This window comes from Bos indicus x Bos taurus, chromosome 16 (genome assembly GCF_003369695.1).
Source record: "Bos indicus x Bos taurus breed Angus x Brahman F1 hybrid chromosome 16, Bos_hybrid_MaternalHap_v2.0, whole genome shotgun sequence".
NCBI lineage: Eukaryota > Metazoa > Chordata > Mammalia > Artiodactyla > Bovidae > Bos > Bos indicus x Bos taurus.
Genome location: NC_040091.1, coordinates 78458467 through 78477687, shown reverse-complemented (window position 1 = coordinate 78477687; position 19221 = coordinate 78458467). Strand labels below are relative to the sequence as shown.

Below are 19221 nucleotides of genomic sequence, written 5' to 3'. Positions count from 1 at the left end.
CTAGACGAGGTGGAGACGCTCCAGGGCCCCTTTTCCATCCCTGGGTCAATTTCTTGTGCATTGATTTTAAAAATGGAACTTTTGTACTTTTTTGATGTTTTTCAAGAATTGTTCTACATTTTTGCCCTATTTGTGTGTTAGTTGCTCAGTCGTGTCCGACTCTTTGCGACCCCATGGGCTTTAGTCCACCAGGCTTCTCTGTCCGTGGAATTCTCCAGGCAAGAATACTGGAGTGGGTTTCCATTTCCTTCTCCAGGGGCTCTTCCTGACCTGGGGATTGAACCCTGGTCTCCTGCATTGCAGGCAGACTCTTTACTGACTGATCTTGTTTTTGAAGAATTGCTCTGTATTTTTGCCCTATTTACTTCTTACTATTGTTGCTTAAAGAAAGAAGAATCTCAAAGGAAGAAGATCCAGGAAATAAATAACCAAAAGGCGAATCACAAAATTGAGGAACTGGAAAAAGCGAAGCAGCGCTTTGAGCAGGAAATTCATGTCAACAGAAAGCGGCTGGAAATGGAGGCCCTGGCGACAAAGCAGGTGACTTCATCATGCAGCTAGTGTGACTGTCTGGAGGGAAAGCTGGATTTTTAAAAAAGTATTTATTTGTCCATTTGTTTATTTTTGGCTGTGCTGCATCTCCACTGCAGCGAGAGGGGCTAATCTCTGGGTGAGGAGTGCGGGCTCCTCATTGCAGGGGCTTCTCGTTGCAGAGCGTGGAATCTAGGGGCGCGGGCTCAGTAGTGGTGGCGTCGGGCCCAGCTGCCCCGCAGCACGTAGGGTCTTCCCAGACCAGGGATGGAACCCGTGTCCCCTGCACTGGCTGGTGGATTGCTAACCCGTGGACCGCCAGGGAAGTCCCTGGATTTTGTTTTAAAGAACTTAGGCTCTGTTGAGGGCTATGGCCAGCTCCAGGTCTGAGGGTGACCGGGGTCTCCCTTGAAGTGTCCCTTTTCCCCCAGCATCACACCATCACACAGATGCCGAGGGACGCTACGGCACAGGGCAGAAGGCGCGGCTCACTCCTGTACTGGTTGCGTCCCGGCACCAGGACAGGAGGAGCAGCGGGCAGCCCTGGGGCACCAGCGTCCCTTGTCTCTCTGAGGGCGGAGGCATCTTCCGGGTGGTGCCCTCCAGGTGCTGGACCAGGGGCCCAGCGTCGCCTGGGGGACGTGAGATTCCGGTGCCTCCAGCACTGCTGGGTCAGGGCTCCGAGGGGGGCCCTGAATCCCTCGTGAGCGGCCCCGGAGCAGGCACCGCTGATCCTGGAGGGAGAGCCCCTGCTCTCATCTCCGCTTCGACTTCTTGTGCCTTCAAGTTTGATTCTCAAGCAGCAGCTTTATTTGTTTTCTTTCTGAGTTTATAGTGGAGGTGGGGGTAGAGAGGGATACCGTCAGTAACCTAAAAATACCCCTACCAGAGCTTGGTGAGAACATGTGTATTAGCAGATCTAGAACTGGAGTGGCCACTGAACCACCGCAGAGAGTTTTAAGAACAGTTTACATCTTGAAAACAATTACCAGTAGACTATTAGATAGCTTATTGGTGTCAAACGAGGTTTTTAGGTGTTGTTTTCATTTAACTGTTTAATTTAGTCAACAGTTGTTCTTGAGTGTGGGCTTTTTGAGTAGTTTTTTCCCTGAAGATTTTTATACTATCAATGGGAAGAAAAAGGTTATGTCATCAGAAATTCCTCCTGATTTTGTGGAGGAAAAAAATTGTTTTCTAAAGATACTGTATAAGTTGTTTTTTAAAGCCTTTCCTGCTTAATAAAATGCGTCCTGTGGAACAAGAATTATGTCGTGTGCTGGCGTTACCAATCTGGTTCACAGTTCCTCTCTTTGCATGCTCTCGTGTGTGGCTCCACGTGAATGAATGTCACCCAGGCTTTAGAAGACCACAGGATTCGCCACGCAAAAATTCTGGAAGCTCTAGAAACAGAGAAGCAGAGGATTGCTCAGGAAGTGCAGAGTCTACAGCAGAGTCAGAGCCACAGGGGCAAAGCCTTCACAGGTGAGTGGAGACCTTAGCAGGCACTCTAAACGTGCACTGTTTGATACAGCTACTAAGACGTTAGCTATCCTTGCATATTCAAATGTTTTATTCTACGTGTTAATGGACTTCTCTGGGTCTAGATAAATTTGTATGAGCTATTATTTTTAGAATATTTACTTATAGGATCAAATAGTAAACAGAATTCTAAGTATTATTTTCATGTGTATCATGTTTTATAAAATGTCTTAATCTAATTCTGAATTCTTATTTTATAAGAATTATCTAAGTTGTGTGTAATCATCGTACACATCACTTTCTTTCTTACTTGGAAGTATTTTTTTGTACATTTCTACATTCCTCTGTAGAACACAGCATGTTTTCAATGTAAGTTGATTTTTTTTAATTACAGAAAATCTCAAATAAACTGTGAAAGCCCAGAAATTGCTTCAGTGAACCCTTACATACTTTTCGCCATCCTCAGCAGTTCCCCACGCAAGTGCAGTTTTGTTCCAGCCCCTGCTCAGTCTGCTGCCTCCGTGGAGCGTTCTGAAGCAAAAACCCAAACAGCCTATCACTTGATCTGCAAATACGTTCCCATGTGTCTCCAAGTGAGAGAAGGCCTCTTTCCTCTGTCACTCTCTGAAGCTTAACTCTGACGTTGTTCTCACGACTAAAACATTAGTATTAGTTTCTTATACTCACTAGAGATCTAGTCCATATTCAACTTTCCTGGATTATTTCGTAATTTTTAAGATACATCTGTTTGCGTCGTTTGGATCCGCGTACAAACGTGGTCCGTGCCTTGCCCGCTCGCTCCGCCCCTTGTGACTTGTGGCCGGGAGCGTCCAGGGGGTGTTCCTGGAGGGCCTTGCTTCCAGGCCTGTGGCGGCCCCCAGGCTGCCGCGCAGCGGGTTCCCGCAGGGCGTCGGCCAGGCTCTGTCTTTCAGGAGGCAGACCTGGTAGTGGTGCCAGGCTCTCCCCACAGCGTTTATGTCAAATTACTTTGCAGGGATGCTCCTTATGTTTCTTGCAAGAGATAAGAACATTTTGTTAATTCATCTTTTTCTTGCTCTTAGGTCCTAAAATAGTGCCTTGCCACGAATACTTGATTTTTTTTTTAATTCACCTGAATAATGAACTTTATTCTTTGAAAAAAATGCTTCTAATGGAATACTGGTTATAAGTTTGACTGAACAACATAGAGAGTGTCTGTGATAAAATCGTAAATCTGAATTAGGAACATGGAATTGTGGACTAAAATTGTTTTTGTTTCCTGATGTATTTCTATCTCTGTCTATATCTATCTATATACTTTTAAAATTTCAGGCAAAATATAAAAGGATTGTGGTTCTATGTAAGTTAAAGCTGTAGTATCCTTCATCTAATGCTTTAACGTAGTCATTAGGAAAAAGAGAAGATCTGTAGAAATGATGGAGGAAAAGCAGCATCTGTGGCATTTCCTGTCTGTAAACTCTACTTTTCTTCCCTGCGTCCACGGGTGAGAGACCTCGTTTTGGGTGAAGAGTGTTTTTTCTCGCCGTGAGGGTTGTAGAAAAGTCCCCGAGTTAGCGCCCTGCCCGTCTCTGATGCACAGTTGACGCCGTTCGTGCGAAGCCGGGTTTCAGGAGCTGTGCCCGGGGGTGTGTTGGTGCTCATACCCTGTTCTCAACCTCCTCTCTTGCCTCCTGCCAGTGCAGCCCAGTTGGAGCTCCATGAAGCTGTCCGTCATGATTCAGGAAGCCAATGCCATCAGCAGCAGGTTAAACAGGAATTATGTTTTTGGCAGGTGAGCAGTTATCTTGTTAGTAAACTCATTCTTCGTTTTGAACTAGTTGCCCTCTGTGTGATTTTGTTGTTGTTGTTGAGTTTCTTTAGTGCTCTACGTGCCCGGCTAGCAGTGAGCAGGTGTCAGGATCCCCAGGGGGCACTTCAGACTCCCCTTTCAGAGGTCATTCTGGAGTGAATAAGGCTTTTAAAAATATTTTATAAACAGATTAATTTTAGCTGGTTTAGGAATTTACTAATTTTCTTTTGAGTTGAGAATTTATTAGTATTCCACATTTTAAAAGAAATGTGCAATATTGAATTTTTAATTTAAAAAGTTATTATGTAAGAAGTTATTTTAGTATGTAGTATATCCTAGACCTGATTATAACTAGAACAGAAGTACTTAACTCTGGAGAGACTTAATTGGTGGACTGAGTTTTATGGGAGTTGTTCTATTTCCAGAATCTCTTGGTTATGTGTATTTGTTATGTGTATTTTAGGAGAAGCATTTTTTCCTTTGGTTTCTCTTTCAGACATGTGGTGTCAGATAAAGGAAGCAGTTCTGATACTTGTATTCGGGTCCGTAATCTGCAGCTTGGGGTCTCAACTGTCTGGAGTCTGGAAAAGTTTGAGTCTAAGCTTGCGGCAATGAAGGAACTGTATGAGGTTTGCAGTATCATCAAAATCTCTATAAACTTTCGAAATGAAAAATACAAAACTGACATGTTCTCATTAAGGAAAATTTGACAAATATTAATAGAAGGCTATCCACATTAGCCAAACCAACCAGTATTAACAATGTGTATGTTTACTTTTGCCTGTAGAAGGGATTTGGGGGGTTTTAATATATTTATAGCTGTGTGAGGCGCGCTTCCCTGGTGGCTAAGACGATGAAGAACCTGCCTACAATTCAGGAGACCTGGGTTTGACCCCTGGGTTGGGAAGATCCCCTGGAGAAGGAAACGGCAACCCTCTCCAGTATTCTTGGCTGAAAAGTCCCATGGACAGAGGAGCCTGGTGGGCTGCAGTCCATGGGGTCTCAAAAAGAATCAGACAGGACGTAGTGACTAACACTTTCACTTTCATAGCTGTGTGGAGAAGTTTAGTACTAAATCTGTTCAGGTATAGCAGCGTGATCTTTAAATTTTACGCGTGAGTCGAAGGGGAGGAGGGTGTGACGGACGTGGCGCAGGGCAGCGCTGGGCCCTCTTGGCGCTGGTGACGCCTGTGTTCCCAGCTGACTGCTGTGCCCTCGGGGGCTTCGGCGGTTTGCTGCTGGAAAACTCACAGCTCTGCACGTTGGTTTCTAATGTCTTATTTCCTTGTCTTCCATTTTCTGACACTGTACCAAAAAATACAAACTTTTTATTCTGTTTTTCTCACCGACAAATTGCCCGCCAGGAATATTGCCATTTACCAGTGTCCCTGGTTTAACTTACATTTTCATAACTAGTGACTGAGGATTTGTTTGCTTATTTGTAAAGGGTGTGTTCGTGTCCTCTGAATTTTTTGGCAAGTGAAGTGTGAGTACTGAGCTAACATCTGTAAGCTTTCTTGACATATTTTGATAATAAACCTTGATTTAAAAAAAAATAACCTTTATTTTATATTTATCATATACATTTCCCCCCGGCTATGTTGACATCTCCAGGGTTTCATTTTGTTGTGCAGGCATTTTTAATTTGGCTCATTTGAACCTATTAATCTGCAGATCTTATTGAAAAAGCATCCACTTCTCTGCATTTTTGCTTTGATAAATGCAGCGAAGTATTTAAACCTTTTCCCCCTTTGTAACTGGAAATTCTGTATTTATTTCCTTAGAGCCATGGGAGTAGCCAGGGTGAAGATGTCTTTTGTGACCCTGAAGATGAGTGGGAACCCGACATCACCGATGTTCCTGTTTCTTCCTTTTCCAGGAGGAGGTGAGGGTGCGGGCGCTGCTGGCTCTCTTGTCCTGGGTGTAGACGTGCGTCACTCCCTGTCCACAAGAACTGTCTGCTGTCACCGCGGTATCTGTGGAGGGAAGCCCGTGTGTTAGTGATCAGATTACAGCCGTTAGGGCATTAGATTGCTTATGTTCAGTTAGTATATGAAGGAAAAGTCCTCAGTATTTCACCATAGAAGTTTTAAGAGCAACTTGGACTAGCATAAATCCAATTTCCTATAAAAGCGAGCAGTGTTTATTACTTTAAGTCAGCCTTTCTCAGAAGCCTGGTGTACTCTGTGATATTTTATCGTCGTTTGTGGAGTGTGAGATGCAGTCAGGTTAGTGTGAGCGCCTCTGCACTCAGTCGTGGTGACCGAGGACCTCCGTGCATGACAAGTGCCGCTTATTAACTGAGGCAGACAAGACGCACGGCTGCCCCTCTTTCCCCGACCCTTGGGCTACAGAGGCGAACGTGCCCTGGAGGGGGCCTTCGCCCCGGGGCCCAGCCCCCAGCGTGGTTGGAACCAGGACTGCGGCTGCTGGGTCTGGGGGTGCCAGAGAAAGGCCCAGCGCTCCCTGTCGTCCAGGGCCGGCGGGAGGAGAGCAGGGGCAGGGCCGGTGACAAGGGCCCAGCCTGGACCTGAGGGAGGGCAGGCTTCACACACATCCTAGAGGCCGGACCCCGGGCCTGGGCATGGGTGACGAGGATGCGGCCAGGGGACGGGCAGGGGAGCAGGGTGCCCTGAGGTGGGGCTGGTGTGGACGCGGTGAGGCTGAGGTTCCCGGATGGGGGGCTCCTGCGGTTTAAGGCTTCAAGGAGGAGATGGGGAGCTTTCAGGATGTGGAGGTCACAGCGGTTCATCCACCGGAAGCATGGTCACCGGGGAGCGTGTGTCGAATGTCTGCTGAGCAGCAAAGGCCCTCCTTAGCCCCAGTTCACAGATGAAGTCACCGAGGATTTAAAGAGATGAGAACCTTATCCAAAGCCCCTCAGCTGCTAAGGGAAGGGCTGGTCCTCAAGCCCAGGTCTGAGCGACGCCCGAGCCCCCGACTGCGACTGTATCACAGCCTCTCTGTCGCAGAGAGCAGTGTCCTTCTGGGTAACATTCTTTTTAACTTCGTTGCCTTCAGCCGCAGCTCAGAATCCATCTGGGCCCAGCCTCCTCGCGAGCCTCCCTCTCTCCCTGCAACCTGCCTGCCTCCCCGTGTGGCTGACCCCCGCTCTGGGGGTGGGGGGCCTCTGGGCTCTGGGGCTGCGTCCTTCCCCAGAGTCTCCGTAGGCTGCCCCCCACCCCCCAGTACTTTCACAGCTGAGTGTAGTTACTTGCCTAACTTCTCGCTCTTCCTATGGCCCTTAAGCTCAGTGAGCCCAGAAGCTCACCAACGTGCTCTTCCTATGGCCCTTAAGCTCAGTGAGCTCAGAAGCTCACCGATGTGCTTCAACCACAGTGTCCAGAGCCCGAGACTAACGGGACGTTTGACCTTGAAGGACACGGGTTTCCAATAGGAAACCCTACAGGCCTGGCGTTGGTTGGGCCCACAGATGTGGAGGAACCTCACACACCAGGGCTGACTGTGAGGTACACGTGGGCTTTTGACCGTGCCCAGGGGGTGTGACCCCTGTCTTATTCAAGGGTCAGCTGCATTCTATAGATGTTTATTCTGCTCAGTGAAGTGGGGGTTAGAATGCTACCTAGAGATAGTCAAATTCTTATTCAGTGGACCAAATTCACTTAGCCCTTGATGAAAATGTCTCCACGGGAAGCACACTCATGGATATCCATTTTCTTTAGGATATTTGACAGCAAGCATTCTAGCGTTATTGCACGTGGCGTATGAATGTAGCTGCTAACCTGCTGGGGTCTGTTGTTGCAGGAGCAGGAGTCTGATGAACAACAGGAGGGTTTCCGGCTGTCTACACGACATCGAGGCCCACGCGGGCCAGGACCTGCGTTCTTCAGGCTCCGCAGGTCCTTTTTCCATCGGGTTCTATCATTTACCAAGAGCAGCTCCAGGGCTTGTCTCTGCCACCGTCCCTCTTCCTGTGCTTGTGCGAATCCTCTCGTCTCCTGGGAGCTCCCGCTGCCTCTGTAAACAGGAGGGCTCGCCAGAGGCCCTCCCGCTTCTGAAGCTCTGCGCTCTGTGGTGTATTTCCAAGTGTTAACTGAGTGACTGGATCAGATGGGGAAGACGTGTGTGTGTTCACAAACGTACGAGGATACTGTTTTCTTCCAAGTGGAAAGAGGCCAAGTGTGGAAGATGGTGTGTTACAGGATGTCACTTGTGTGAGGAGGAGGAGTGCTGCACACACGTGCTTGCTCGTGAACAAGGTCTCCGGGAGAGCTGCCCTCGGCCAGAAAGCACCGCTCGTCCGGCGTGACGCAGGACAGGGCCAGGGCATCCTCGGCACAACACTCCCTCGTGTCCTTCGGGATTTCGCGTAACACACACATATCATCTGTCACAAAATTACTTCCAGTTTTAATGGTTTAAAAGAAAAAGTTATAGAACTTTTTCTCCTGAATAATTATTTTATGCCAATATTGACTATAATATTAGTTTTCATAAGAGGGGGGATATACTTTATATGTGTAAGTACCTCTAATAATTAAAGTCACTACTTGGTAGCAACAAACTACTACGTGGAGACAGAAAAGAACCCCACCCGGGTGAGCCCGAAAGTGCCACGTGAGGTGTGGGCGCGAAAGTCGCTCGGTCGTGTGCAGGCCGCAGTACTGGAGTGGGTAGCCTTTCCCTTCTCCGGGGGAATCTTCCCAACCCAGGGGTCCCAGCCAGGTCTCCCGTGTTGCAGGCAGATTCTTCACCAGCTGAGCCATGCTCCATGTGAAGTATCAGAAACTATATAATAAAGAGTACATCCCATATGATTCTGTTTATGGGAAGTTCAAAGATAGGGGAAATTGAGCTGCAGTGACAAGACAGAGGAGTGGGCCACAAGGGCGCCTGTCAGAGGGGCGACGCGCTGGCGGTGTGCGCCCCCCAGTGGCAGTCAGGGGAGTGATGGGCTGGCGGTGTGCGCCCCCCAGTGGCAGTCAGAGGAGCAACGGGCTGGCGGTGTGCGCCCCCCAGTGGCAGTCAGGGGAGTGATGGGCTGGCGGTGTGCGCCCCCCAGTGGCAGTCAGAGGAGCGATGCGCTGGCGGTGTGCGCCTCCCAATGGCAGTCAGGGGAGTGATGGGCTGGCAGTCAGGGGAGTGATGGGCTGGCAGTGTGCGCCCCCCAGTGGCAGTCAGAGGGGCGACGCGCTGGCGGTGTGCGCCCCCCAGTGGCAGTCAGAGGGGCGACGCGCTGGCGGTGTGCACCCCCCAGTGGCAGTCAGAGGAGCGATGCGCTGGCGGTGTGCGCCCCCCAGTGGCAGTCAGAGGGGCGACGCGCTGGCGGTGTGCGCCCCCCAGTGGCAGTCAGAGGGGCGACGGGCTGGCGGTGTGCGCCCCCCAGTGGCAGTTACGTGGTGTGCACGTGTGTAAAAACGCTGTACACTCAAGATGCGAACACTACAGAGTGTTACCTGTACCCTAGTAAACTGAGTTTAAAAATTGCTACGTAATGTAATAATCTATAACGATATCAGTGGGATATGATTAGCCATGAAAGAAATTATCTCATCTTGACTATAAAAGACACTAGAGGTATTTTTTTAATCATAAACTTATCTTTTAGGAAGGCATTTATTATCCTACTGCTTGTTTAATGTAAGTCAAAGCAAAATAGGCCATAGACTTTTTGTTTACCAGCAAAATAAAAGGCTGTGTATCTGTGGTAGCAACTTATTTATCCAGTACTACTTAAGAGTAAGATGTTTTGTAAGCGTACCTTTTCCAGATAACTGAACGTATCTCCTCTTGGGTCTTTTTTTTAAATTGAAGAATAGTTGATTTACAGTGTTGCGTTAGTTTCAGCCACTCAAGAGTCATTTTTAAGTGCCCTTTAAAAAAATTAAGGTGTAAGGGGAAGTCAGACGTAAGAGGTCTTTGCCTATTTGCAGTTTTCCCAGAGGGAGATAGAAGCCCACCTGTGTGTTTAGTGTGACCCCGCCTGGGTGGTTGCGCGGTGGGAGCAGGACCAGGCCTGCCGGGGGCTAGTGGGGGCGGCACGTGTCTGAACTTCTCACCTGAGGGGCTGTGTTCTGAAACTAGACTTGCACAGATGTTTGTGACAGGCTGCAGCTGGACTTGATGCATTCAGACTGGCGTCTCATGAAGCAGGTGGTGGGAGGTCACTGTCGTCGCGAAGTTGATTGTCGTCACCTGCAGTGACAGCTTCAGGCACGGCCGTGCTTCTGTTTTCTCCGCCCACATCGAGCTCTTGTTTTGCCTCTCCACTCAGTAGTCCCCGCCCAGGGCTTGCATGTACTTTCTTTTGTAGTTTGCTGTTTCTAGTCGCCTGTGGATTGGACCAGAAGACCAACTGTGTACGTTAAATGAGAGCCCTGCTCAGGGGCTGGTGTTCTGGGTGCAGTTATTTCCAGAGGTGCCGATGGGCTCTTTCACACTTTCTGTCTGCCTCTGGCTTGGACGGTGCTTAGAAAGTTGTTCTGAGAGGCTGTCTCCCTAGAACGTGACACACTGACTGTGGACAGTTGTTGGGCTTTCTCCTCTTCCGGGTGTAGGACAGCTGAAGCAGGAGGTGTTAGAGGAGGAGCTACCGGGACCCTCCTTCCGTTGTTTGCTCTACTACTGCCTGCTTTTCCAGCGTGTGGTTTATTCCTTATGTTTATTGTGTTCATGTTATTTTGCCTTATGCAGCTACCATTGTTTTCACCAATTCACACTTCTTTAGGTGTTGCCAATAAGTAAATTAAGAAGGAGATGCAATCAGTGGTTACGTGGGATCTCTGGTTTCCCTGTTATCTGGTTCCGTAGCTGCTGGGCTGTGGGTGGGTGGATGCTGTTGAGAAGCTGGTGGAGTCCCTCTGCGGGGCTGTCTTCCCCTTGCGTAGAGGAAGGAGGGTGTCTTGAAATGGGAGCGGCCTGCTTGGAATGTGTGCCTGGCGTTGTGCAGTGGCTGCACTGATGCTGTGTGTGTTTGCAAGCGTTGTCCCTGGAAACGAGCCTTATGATGGCTGTTTTCTGTCGACACAGGCTTAGTGGGGAAATCCAGCCCTGTTTACCTGGAGTCAGCGGAACCCTTCCTTCCTGGCATTTGCAAAGAGTTGATCAGCTCGTCGTTAGAGCTTCTTGGACAGAGTGATGATGAAGAAGGCACCGTGGCAGACAGCCTGATGAGTAATTTCCTCAGAATCCACGACGGGGTACTGGCCGTGTCCAGAGCCCACGAAGAGCAGGACGAGGACAGTCAGTGTAACCGTAAGCGTCCGCACCGACCCGCCTGCGGGGACCGCTGTGTCCTGCGCATCCTCGGTGGCATGGTCACCTCTGCCGTGTATTGTCTGACGCTCGTGTTTGCGTGGCGAGCGTCTGTGAGCTCTTTTACTGGGAGGTCGTTTCTGCTCATCACTTTTCTTCTTCTTTCCAAGTGTTCGCTGACCGAGCAAACCAGTCGCTCACAGTCCAGGTGGCAAGCGCGTTCCAGCAGCTCACGGTGCTGACGGCACCCTGGGTGAGCGGTGTCCCCCTGGAGGCTGGCCGGGCGGCCCTGCTGGCCGAGCTGCGGCGGGAAGTGAGGACGCTGGGGGGCCGCTTGCAGCTGTTTCTGCAGGTAACGGGGCCGTGGGTCCCCCTTAGGACTCCTCTGCTCAGCAGGTGTTTGTTGACTTCCTCCTGTTTGTGCTTCGCCCAGACCCAGACCTCTAGGGTTTTCAGAAGCGCTTTCTGTGTGAGATCACGAGACTGGGTGTTTAATAATGGACTTAATGAACCAGGACTTCCAGGGGTTTCTGTGGGCCAGGCTGTGGCAGTGCTGTGTGGTTTATGAATATTAACTCCTCTAGTTTTCGCTGCAGCCCCAGACGTGCGCACTGGTTTGTCTCCTCTATAAGGAAGGGAAGGCCAGGGAGGATGTGTCCACTGTTCACCACTGGTAGGCCATAGCCTTGAGTGCAGAGTGCTCCTGACCCCCAGGCTGCAGCGGGGCTGGGAAAGGGGGCGGGGCCTCGCTCTGGGACTGGGGAGGGGCGGGGCCTCGCTCTGGCGCTGGGGGAGGGGGCGGGGCTCACTCTGGTCAAAGGTGGTGAGTTGGTCACAAGCCTGCTGACCTGATCCAGGGCAAAGAGTATTTCTCTTGCCTCTTCCCTTAGATGAGGTTTGGCTGTAGGAAGATGTAAGATAGAAGCTTCTTTTCTCTCATAACATCTGGAGGTGGGCTTGGCTGCCCCACTTCCTTCAGTGCAGCCTGTGGCTGGCCTGAGCTCCATGTCCACCCTGTGGCAGGGCCCCGGGCTCTGTGTCCACCCCATGGCAGGGCCCCAGGGGAGGTCAGTGCATGGGATGGGAGACGGAACAAAGAAGGTCGGGGCCTTGGGGGTCTTCATTCAAGGAGGTTTCTGGAAATGGTCATGTGACATTTCTTTTCACACATCTTTGGCCAGAGCGTCATCACATGTAGGGCCGGGGTCCCTGGGACCTGCGTTTTTATTCCAGCAGCCACGTTCCCAGTGAGGATGGAGGAGGGCAAGTGGGAGCAGAGGCCCTGAGTCTGCCGATGCCCAGACCTCTGCCGAGAGAGGCCCGCACATCCCAGGGGCCAAAGCGGAAACCTGGAGAGACAGTGAAGCTTCTGGATGTTGGCCAGACCCTCTGGTGCCTCCCAGGCCTCCCCAGTCCTCTCATCTAGTGGACACTTTGTCATGTCAGGTGCCTCCTGCGAGGGACTCTACCGCACTGACTGTAGGGTATGGAGTTAGAGACGGCAAGATTCAGAAAAAGAACGAGACCCGCACTTTACAGGAACAGATCACCTTTAATGAAGCGAGAAGGGGCAGCAGTCAGATTAGTGAGCTGTTGCACTAACCCAAGGAGAGTAGGTATATATAGGCGTATATGTGGAAAGCTACTGTCTTAAGGAGGCTTGTTCCTCTCCAAGGTTGTTTGGAGTAGTTACCTCTTAAACAGCTGGGGCAAGGAATTTTGGAGATCGGCCAGAGGCTGGACCAGCTGGGAGCTGGGCGTAATCAACCTTAATGTCCATTTTTTTTCCTTCGGGTGACAGAGTTCTTTGTTTTCCATAGAATGGTGGGGAGGACCTGGAGGGGAGTTCTAACTCCAGGCTGTTTTGAGCCATGTAACTTTCCTTCACTGATCTGGAATCCGCACACCTCGCTGCGGCCTTCTCGTCTGTTGGTGTCCTCCTGTGTCCCTGTGTCCTCCTCATGCCCTCACTATCAGAGGCTGCTGGGCTGTACGCTGTCTGGCTCTGATCAGACTCTTGTGAAGCACGGCTGTTGTAGGAGTAGGCGCAGAACCACATCTTCTTGTTCTTCCCTCCCCTGGTCATCTCAGGTACCTGACACCTTGGGCCATTTTTGTCTTACAGGGATGCTCTTCAGATATTTCACCGATGGTCAAAGAGGCTCAAAAGCAAGTGATCCAAACCGTACACCGAGCCGTTGCGTGCGTGGGGCGGTCAGTGGCTCTTGGCGGGGACCGGCTGCACTTCCTGGAGAGCAGTGCTCACGGGGCCGCCGGCCTGCAGGTAATGGGCCGTGCTCGCTCATGCTGACAGCCTTCATCTCAGGGAGCAGCAGCGTTTCCTGTCAAGGGGCCATGAAGCAGGAGAAATGTTTACTTTTCAGAGCTGCTCGTACCTTACTAGTTTAGCAGAAGATGAAAGCTGTTACAGTCTGAGTGGATAAATGTACCCGTTGATTTGGGATCCTGCCCGTACCTTCTGGGTCTTTGGCTTGATGGTACCCGTCTGCTCTGAACGGTGGCTGCTCAGCCAGCCAACACGGAGAGTGTATTCATAACTACATTGGCGTGTGATTCTAGAAAATGTGTGTTTGCTTTAATTATTCATGCTACTGAAAACACAGTGTTATATTAAGATGTTTGTTCTAGCCACATGGTATCCTATTTAAGATGACAAACACCCTCTGCAGTATATGTAGAATACAAAAGTGTTTTTTTTTTCTTTACATACTGTTAGGTCTTATTCTAGCTTTAGTTGGATTAATAAACTAGGAATGTGTTCAGTTCAGTCGCTCAGTCATGTCCAACTCTTTGCAACCCCATGGATTGCAGCACGCCAGGCCTCCCTGTCTACAGTCCTACAATAAGCAGAATATTTAACTTAATTATTTGGTGACTTAAAACATATGTAGAAATTGAATTTGCCAGTTAATGCTTAAAAACTTTTTCTAGGATGATTTTGTGGGTGCCGTTTGTGATGGTGTGGACTTGGGAATAAAGAGTCTTCTCAATTCTGGGATAGAAAAAGCAAAAGAGCTCGAGCATGAACTCCTAAGACAGAGTCCCCAAGCTGAGGTAAGACAAAAAGAGGAGCGTCCTGGATAGTACCAGAGAGTAGGTCAAGTTGGTTTCTAAAAATAGTTTAACTCAGTGAATGAGGTCTTTATAAATTTATGTATTTTAGTTGGGTTATTTTTTATTGAAAAGGCTGTTGGCATCATTTCTCCTGGTGATTTTCTCAATTTTACACCTGAGTCATGGCAGCCCCTCTCGAGGGTAACATTGTGGGTCCTGCCCGGGCCGGTGGTTGCCAGAGAGATTCAGCCTGCAGATGAATCCGAGAGGACGGAGTGTGTCAGTGACCCCTAGTGGCCACTTGCCGCCTCTCTTTTTCCTCCTTCAATTAGGGCTCTGCTTTTCCACTTGAGAATGGGAACTACTGTTTATTTAGTTTTGTTCTTATAATTTCTTTTTTTTTATATAGTTTTATTTATTTTTGGGTCTTTGTTGCTGCGTGGGCTTTCTCTAGTTGCAAAGAATGGGGGCTACTCTTCGTTGCCGCGCGTGGCTTCTGGTTGCAGAGCACAGGGTCTGGGTGAGTGGGCTTCAGCAGCTGCGGCTCCCAGGTGCTGGAGCCGGGGCTCAGCAGCTGCAGCACACGAGCCTAGTTGCTCCGCAGCATATGGGATCCTCCCGGACCAGGGATCGAACCGGTGTCCCCTGCGTTGCAAGGTGGACGCTTAACCACTGGACCAGGAAGACTCAGGTATCCACATTTAATGTGGGACCAGTGTGCAACTTATTTAGAAAGAAAATCCACTTCTGTGACTTGGACACTGGCTACTTACTTGTAGTCTCAGTAACTGAGCCCCAAGCTCGTGACTACTGGACAAAAACTCTTCTCCCTGGCAGATCCCATAGAATGCCAGGATTTTTATACTTCTAAACAGTTATTTGTATAATAAAATATTTTACCATTCTCTGTAGGTTACCAAACAGATGAAAGCTAATGCCCTGGGACTGATCGAATCCCTCGGAAACCTCTTCGCTGAATGGAAAACAGTAAGAGAAGCTCTTGTCTTGGTGTTTGGTTTTGTGGAGTGTATTTTTCATCTCACTGGGCTCTGGCGCGGATGTGCTTTGGTTTCTGTCGCTCGCCGGTGACTCCTCTCTGCCTGTTTACTGGAAGCAGGGGCAGGAGCTCTCAGGCATCTTCCTCTTGGTGTCTAACTTGTTAGGCTTAGTGATGGATGAAATCGTGTGCAGAAACTGAGCGTATTAATGTGTCGTGCCTGTTTCTTTCTGTTGCTGTCAGCTTTTGCTTGAATAATCACCATAGGCTAAAAAATTATGTTTAATAATCAGTATGCACAAAGATTTTAAGACAGGCAAATTAGACAAATTATTTTACTCATGTCACAGGTAAATAGAAAAATATGAACTAAGTATGGAATCAAAATTTCTATAGCTTGAAAATGTCTGTTAAAATAAGCAGGAGATATAAAGTTGAGCTCTTAAAAATTAAACAAATTTATCTTTTATGATATTGGGTAGTAAACGGAAGGTACTGTTGTTTTATTTCATTTTCATAAAATAGGAAATTGGACTTTATTTTTATTTTTTTATTTTTATTTATTTATTTTATTATTTTTTGTGTGTGTAATTTTAATTTTATTTTATTTTTAAACTTTACATAATCGTATTAGTTTTGCCAAATATCAAAATGAATCCATCACAGGTATACACGTGCTAAAAATATGGAACGCTTCACGAATTTGCGTGTCATCCTTGCGCAGGGGCCATGCTAATCTTCTCTGTATCGTTCCAATTTTAGTATATGTGCTGCCAAAGCGAGCACTGGACTTTATTTTTAAATTATTTAAAACTTTTTGTTTCTTTTGAATATAGTAATTGTTCATATCATATTTTGGTCTCGAAATTTAAACTCACTGTCATTTTGAAGGTAAAATTCTGGCAACTAAAATTATTTTGACTGAGTCTTTCCTCCATGTAACCTATTATATATTTTTTAAACTATGAACTTTTTTACGCAGAAAAGCTTCAGAACTCAAGTACAAGAAGAAAATTCTGAATATGAAGATTTGAAGAAGATGATCAATCTTGCCCAAGAATTCTTCAAGTTAAAATGTGGCTTAGAGCAAACTATTCAAATTATTATTTCTGCACTGAGAGGTATGTAGTACAAATGGAATATGCAGTTAATTAGGACTTGACAGTTTGAGGAATCTCAGGCATCTTCTCATTTCTGGTTTGATTCACTCACTGAGGCCTCATCAGTGCCCCTTGTTGGCATTAATGACCTGTAGGAACTAGTATGATTGAATTCCTACTTACCATCTGTGAGTTCCTCTGCCTTAACTACTAGATCCTGAAGAACAAGCTGCTTATCTGACAGATGCACTGAATGCCCTTACGTTGTCTGGAGTGTCCCAAGGGGTCACTTTGGCGTAGATGTCTCGGGTCACACCCCCTGGGGAGGGATGGCGAGGTGACCATCTCTCCCCTCTCCTTGCACAGGGCACCGTGGGGACGTGGCCCTCCTCCAGGACTGTGTGCAGCGTCTCTGCAGCTCTGCCCGGGGTCTCCATGGCGACTGGGGCGGGTGCCCTGAGGACAGCAGAGCCCAAGCCGGCCACCGGGAGCTGGAGTCCTGCGCTACCTCACTGCTCTTGGGTTTTGAATTTGAAGAAGGACCTGGTTTGTGGGGGCCCTGGGAAACTTGCGATCAGGGTCCCAGAGCAGCAGGACAAGAGCAGCCCGGGTCGGACAGGCCCGGCCCCCAGAGGACCCGAGGAGTGCCCAAGCGGGTGTACGAGCTCCCGGGCCTGGCCCTGGGGGGCTCAGAGCAGGATGTGTTGCCCACCTGTGAGGGCGCCGGGGAGGGATCTCCTCCCGCCAGAGAGCAGTAAGCCTGCTCCAGAGCCGTCCAGTCTGTGGGCGGCCTCCTGTTGGGTGAGGACGCTGATTTCAGATGCCTGAGTGTGCAGCCGCAATTCCCTGCAGACGATGTAAGACAGGTACTGACCATGTCAGAGTTTCGTGGCAATCGGATAGAATTGGAATTCAAAACCAAGTGAGTGGTCCTTGTCCGTTGCCTGGAAATGTCAATGTTCATCTTTAACAGGAGTGTGCGGCCTCGGGCTGGCTCAATAGTCTATGTGTAATGGTTCTTATGGGGACTGTGGTGACAGAGAAGTTATTTCCTGGAAGTGGACACCTTCATGCCTGTATCTTCACTCCCTTGCAAATAGATAACTACCATGAGTTTCATGGTGAAGCTGCCATAGCAAGTCTAACCAGGGCAGCTTAACCTGCCTTGTTGAATCGACAGCCCTTTTCTTGGAAGATCAACTGGTTGCCATTTTGAATGGTGTGTTCAGGACACAGTTTCCTGTTTCTTTGCAAATTATGAGCAGCTTCCTAATATAGTATAATTTATATTAATAACCTGGTTTGCTGGCATGCCAGCTCACTTCTATCTGCCAGGGGTTTCGTGTTAGGGGCTGTGTGAATGTAACTTCAAACCCACTGAATATTAATTCAACTATTGGATGGGGTTGGGGAATCAGAGGCCAGGTCTTCCCTTGATAACTCTTGTCTGATGAAGGCATAGGGAGTTTGTACATGATTCGATGAAGATTTAAGACCTTTATTATATCTCTGAACTTAAACCCTTTATTTACAATCAGGAAATAGAGGTAATATTGCACTTTGGGGCTCGTCCCTCAAGGAGATCGTTTGACATTTTCGGCTGCAGAAATGTGTGTAAATTGAAGAGATACCCAGTGACCTGGCGGGAGTGAGGTCGAGCAGGTCTTGGGCAAGAATTATTTTGAGTAACCAGATTCCGCCTTGTCCCCTGCGTGTGCAGATGCGCTGTGTGCCCTGCATGGCTGTGGGAGTTGGTGCCAGGGGCAGACATACTCTCACAGTGACTGGTTCTTATTTATGATGCCAATGAACCATGTGTTTTCAGGTGCTTTAAAACGGTGCAGTGTAAAAAGTGTGCTTTTGTTTTCTTTTTTCTTTTCTTTCTGGCATCTGAGCTTGTTTTCGCTCTGAGGGTCCATATGCATTTGTCATAGTGCTCTGCCAAGTGGCTCTTTGCTGTCAGGTTTTAGGAAGAGCAGGTGTACAGGCAAGGACCTCTCCTGAAGGTTGTTCCTCTTGGAGGAACATCCTACAGTATTAGTGTGGTAGTTTTTAATCTTGATGTTCAGTATTTAATCCTTACTTTCTGTTTTCTAAACTCAGGACTTCATTGGTCAGAAACCTTTTAGTGTCTTCGTAAAATTTTGTATGTACATATATTTATACTCTGGATTGTTACACAATATTTAAACCAACTTTGGTAAGTATATTTTCTGTTGGAATCATGTACGCTGATGAGATGTGTTATAATGATTGGATGCCTGTGAAAAGTCGCTTCTGGGTCTGTGGTCTCGGTCCTGTCCGTAATGTCGGTGTCCAACTTTCCCGTTGCCAGTCATGAGACCCCGTCCTGTGCCCACCAGGTTGCCCTCGGGAAGGCCCCGCCTCGTGTGGACAGTCACTGTCAAGTGTCAGAGCCAGCCCCGCTCCACCGCCCTGCTCATCCTGGCCCACGAGCCAGACACTAGCCCTGCCGCCCGTCCTCCACAGAGACCCCACCTGCCCCTCCGCTGCGCTCCCTCGGGGCCCCCCGTCACTCCCCATCACTCCCCGGCCCTCATCACTCCCGGGTCCCCGTCACTCCCAGGTCCGTGTCACTCCTGAGTCCCCGTCACTCCCAGGCTCCTGCCCGCTCTGCCCCGCACCAGCCTCCAAGAGACTCTCCTAATCTCTGAGCTTATCTCCTGGCTCCTCCACTGAAGAACTGCCTCCAGAATGACGCCCAGTCACACGTGGCTCACTCCTGCCGTCAGCCTCACAGAGCTCAGTCTGCGCAGGCCGCACGGGGCCCGTGCGCCTGGCCTCGGGTTGGTGACAGGAACCTCCCTCCTCCTCTGCAGCTTGTCCGGTCCTGCCCGGCCCTCAGATCTGGAAGTCTCTCCATCTTGTTCCCTGAGCACTGGTGATGGGCGGGCCGGGCCTCGAGACGCCGGGAGACAGCGGCCTTGGGCCTTCGGGAGGGGACAGTGGGTCACTGCAGCGGTGAGGTGCAGTGGCCGGTGCCCGGACGGGCTGGGCCGCAGGCCCCCCCACCC

At 49.1% G+C, this 19221-nt stretch overlaps 1 protein-coding gene and 1 non-coding gene across 2 annotated transcripts in view; one reads left to right on the top strand and one right to left on the bottom strand.

Moving 5' to 3' along the window:
* The window catches only part of KIF14 (kinesin family member 14), a 49652-nt gene extending 31193 nt beyond the window's left edge, over positions 1-18459 (top strand). The window contains exons 18-30 of the mRNA XM_027565809.1: positions 388-540; positions 1887-2013; positions 3688-3781; positions 4296-4428; positions 5584-5684; positions 7565-7659; positions 10790-11014; positions 11185-11366; positions 13140-13298; positions 13967-14089; positions 15002-15076; positions 16069-16207; positions 16553-18459. Coding sequence (XP_027421610.1) covers positions 388-540; positions 1887-2013; positions 3688-3781; positions 4296-4428; positions 5584-5684; positions 7565-7659; positions 10790-11014; positions 11185-11366; positions 13140-13298; positions 13967-14089; positions 15002-15076; positions 16069-16207; positions 16553-16944 — 1998 coding nt within the window. The 3' untranslated portion in view covers positions 16945-18459. The remainder of the gene's footprint in view (positions 1-387; positions 541-1886; positions 2014-3687; positions 3782-4295; positions 4429-5583; positions 5685-7564; positions 7660-10789; positions 11015-11184; positions 11367-13139; positions 13299-13966; positions 14090-15001; positions 15077-16068; positions 16208-16552) is intronic.
* LOC113907111 lies at positions 15766-15872 on the bottom strand. The gene has a single exon (XR_003515099.1). It is a non-coding gene; the product is annotated as a U6 spliceosomal RNA (small nuclear RNA).
* Positions 18460-19221: the final 762 nt, after the last annotated feature.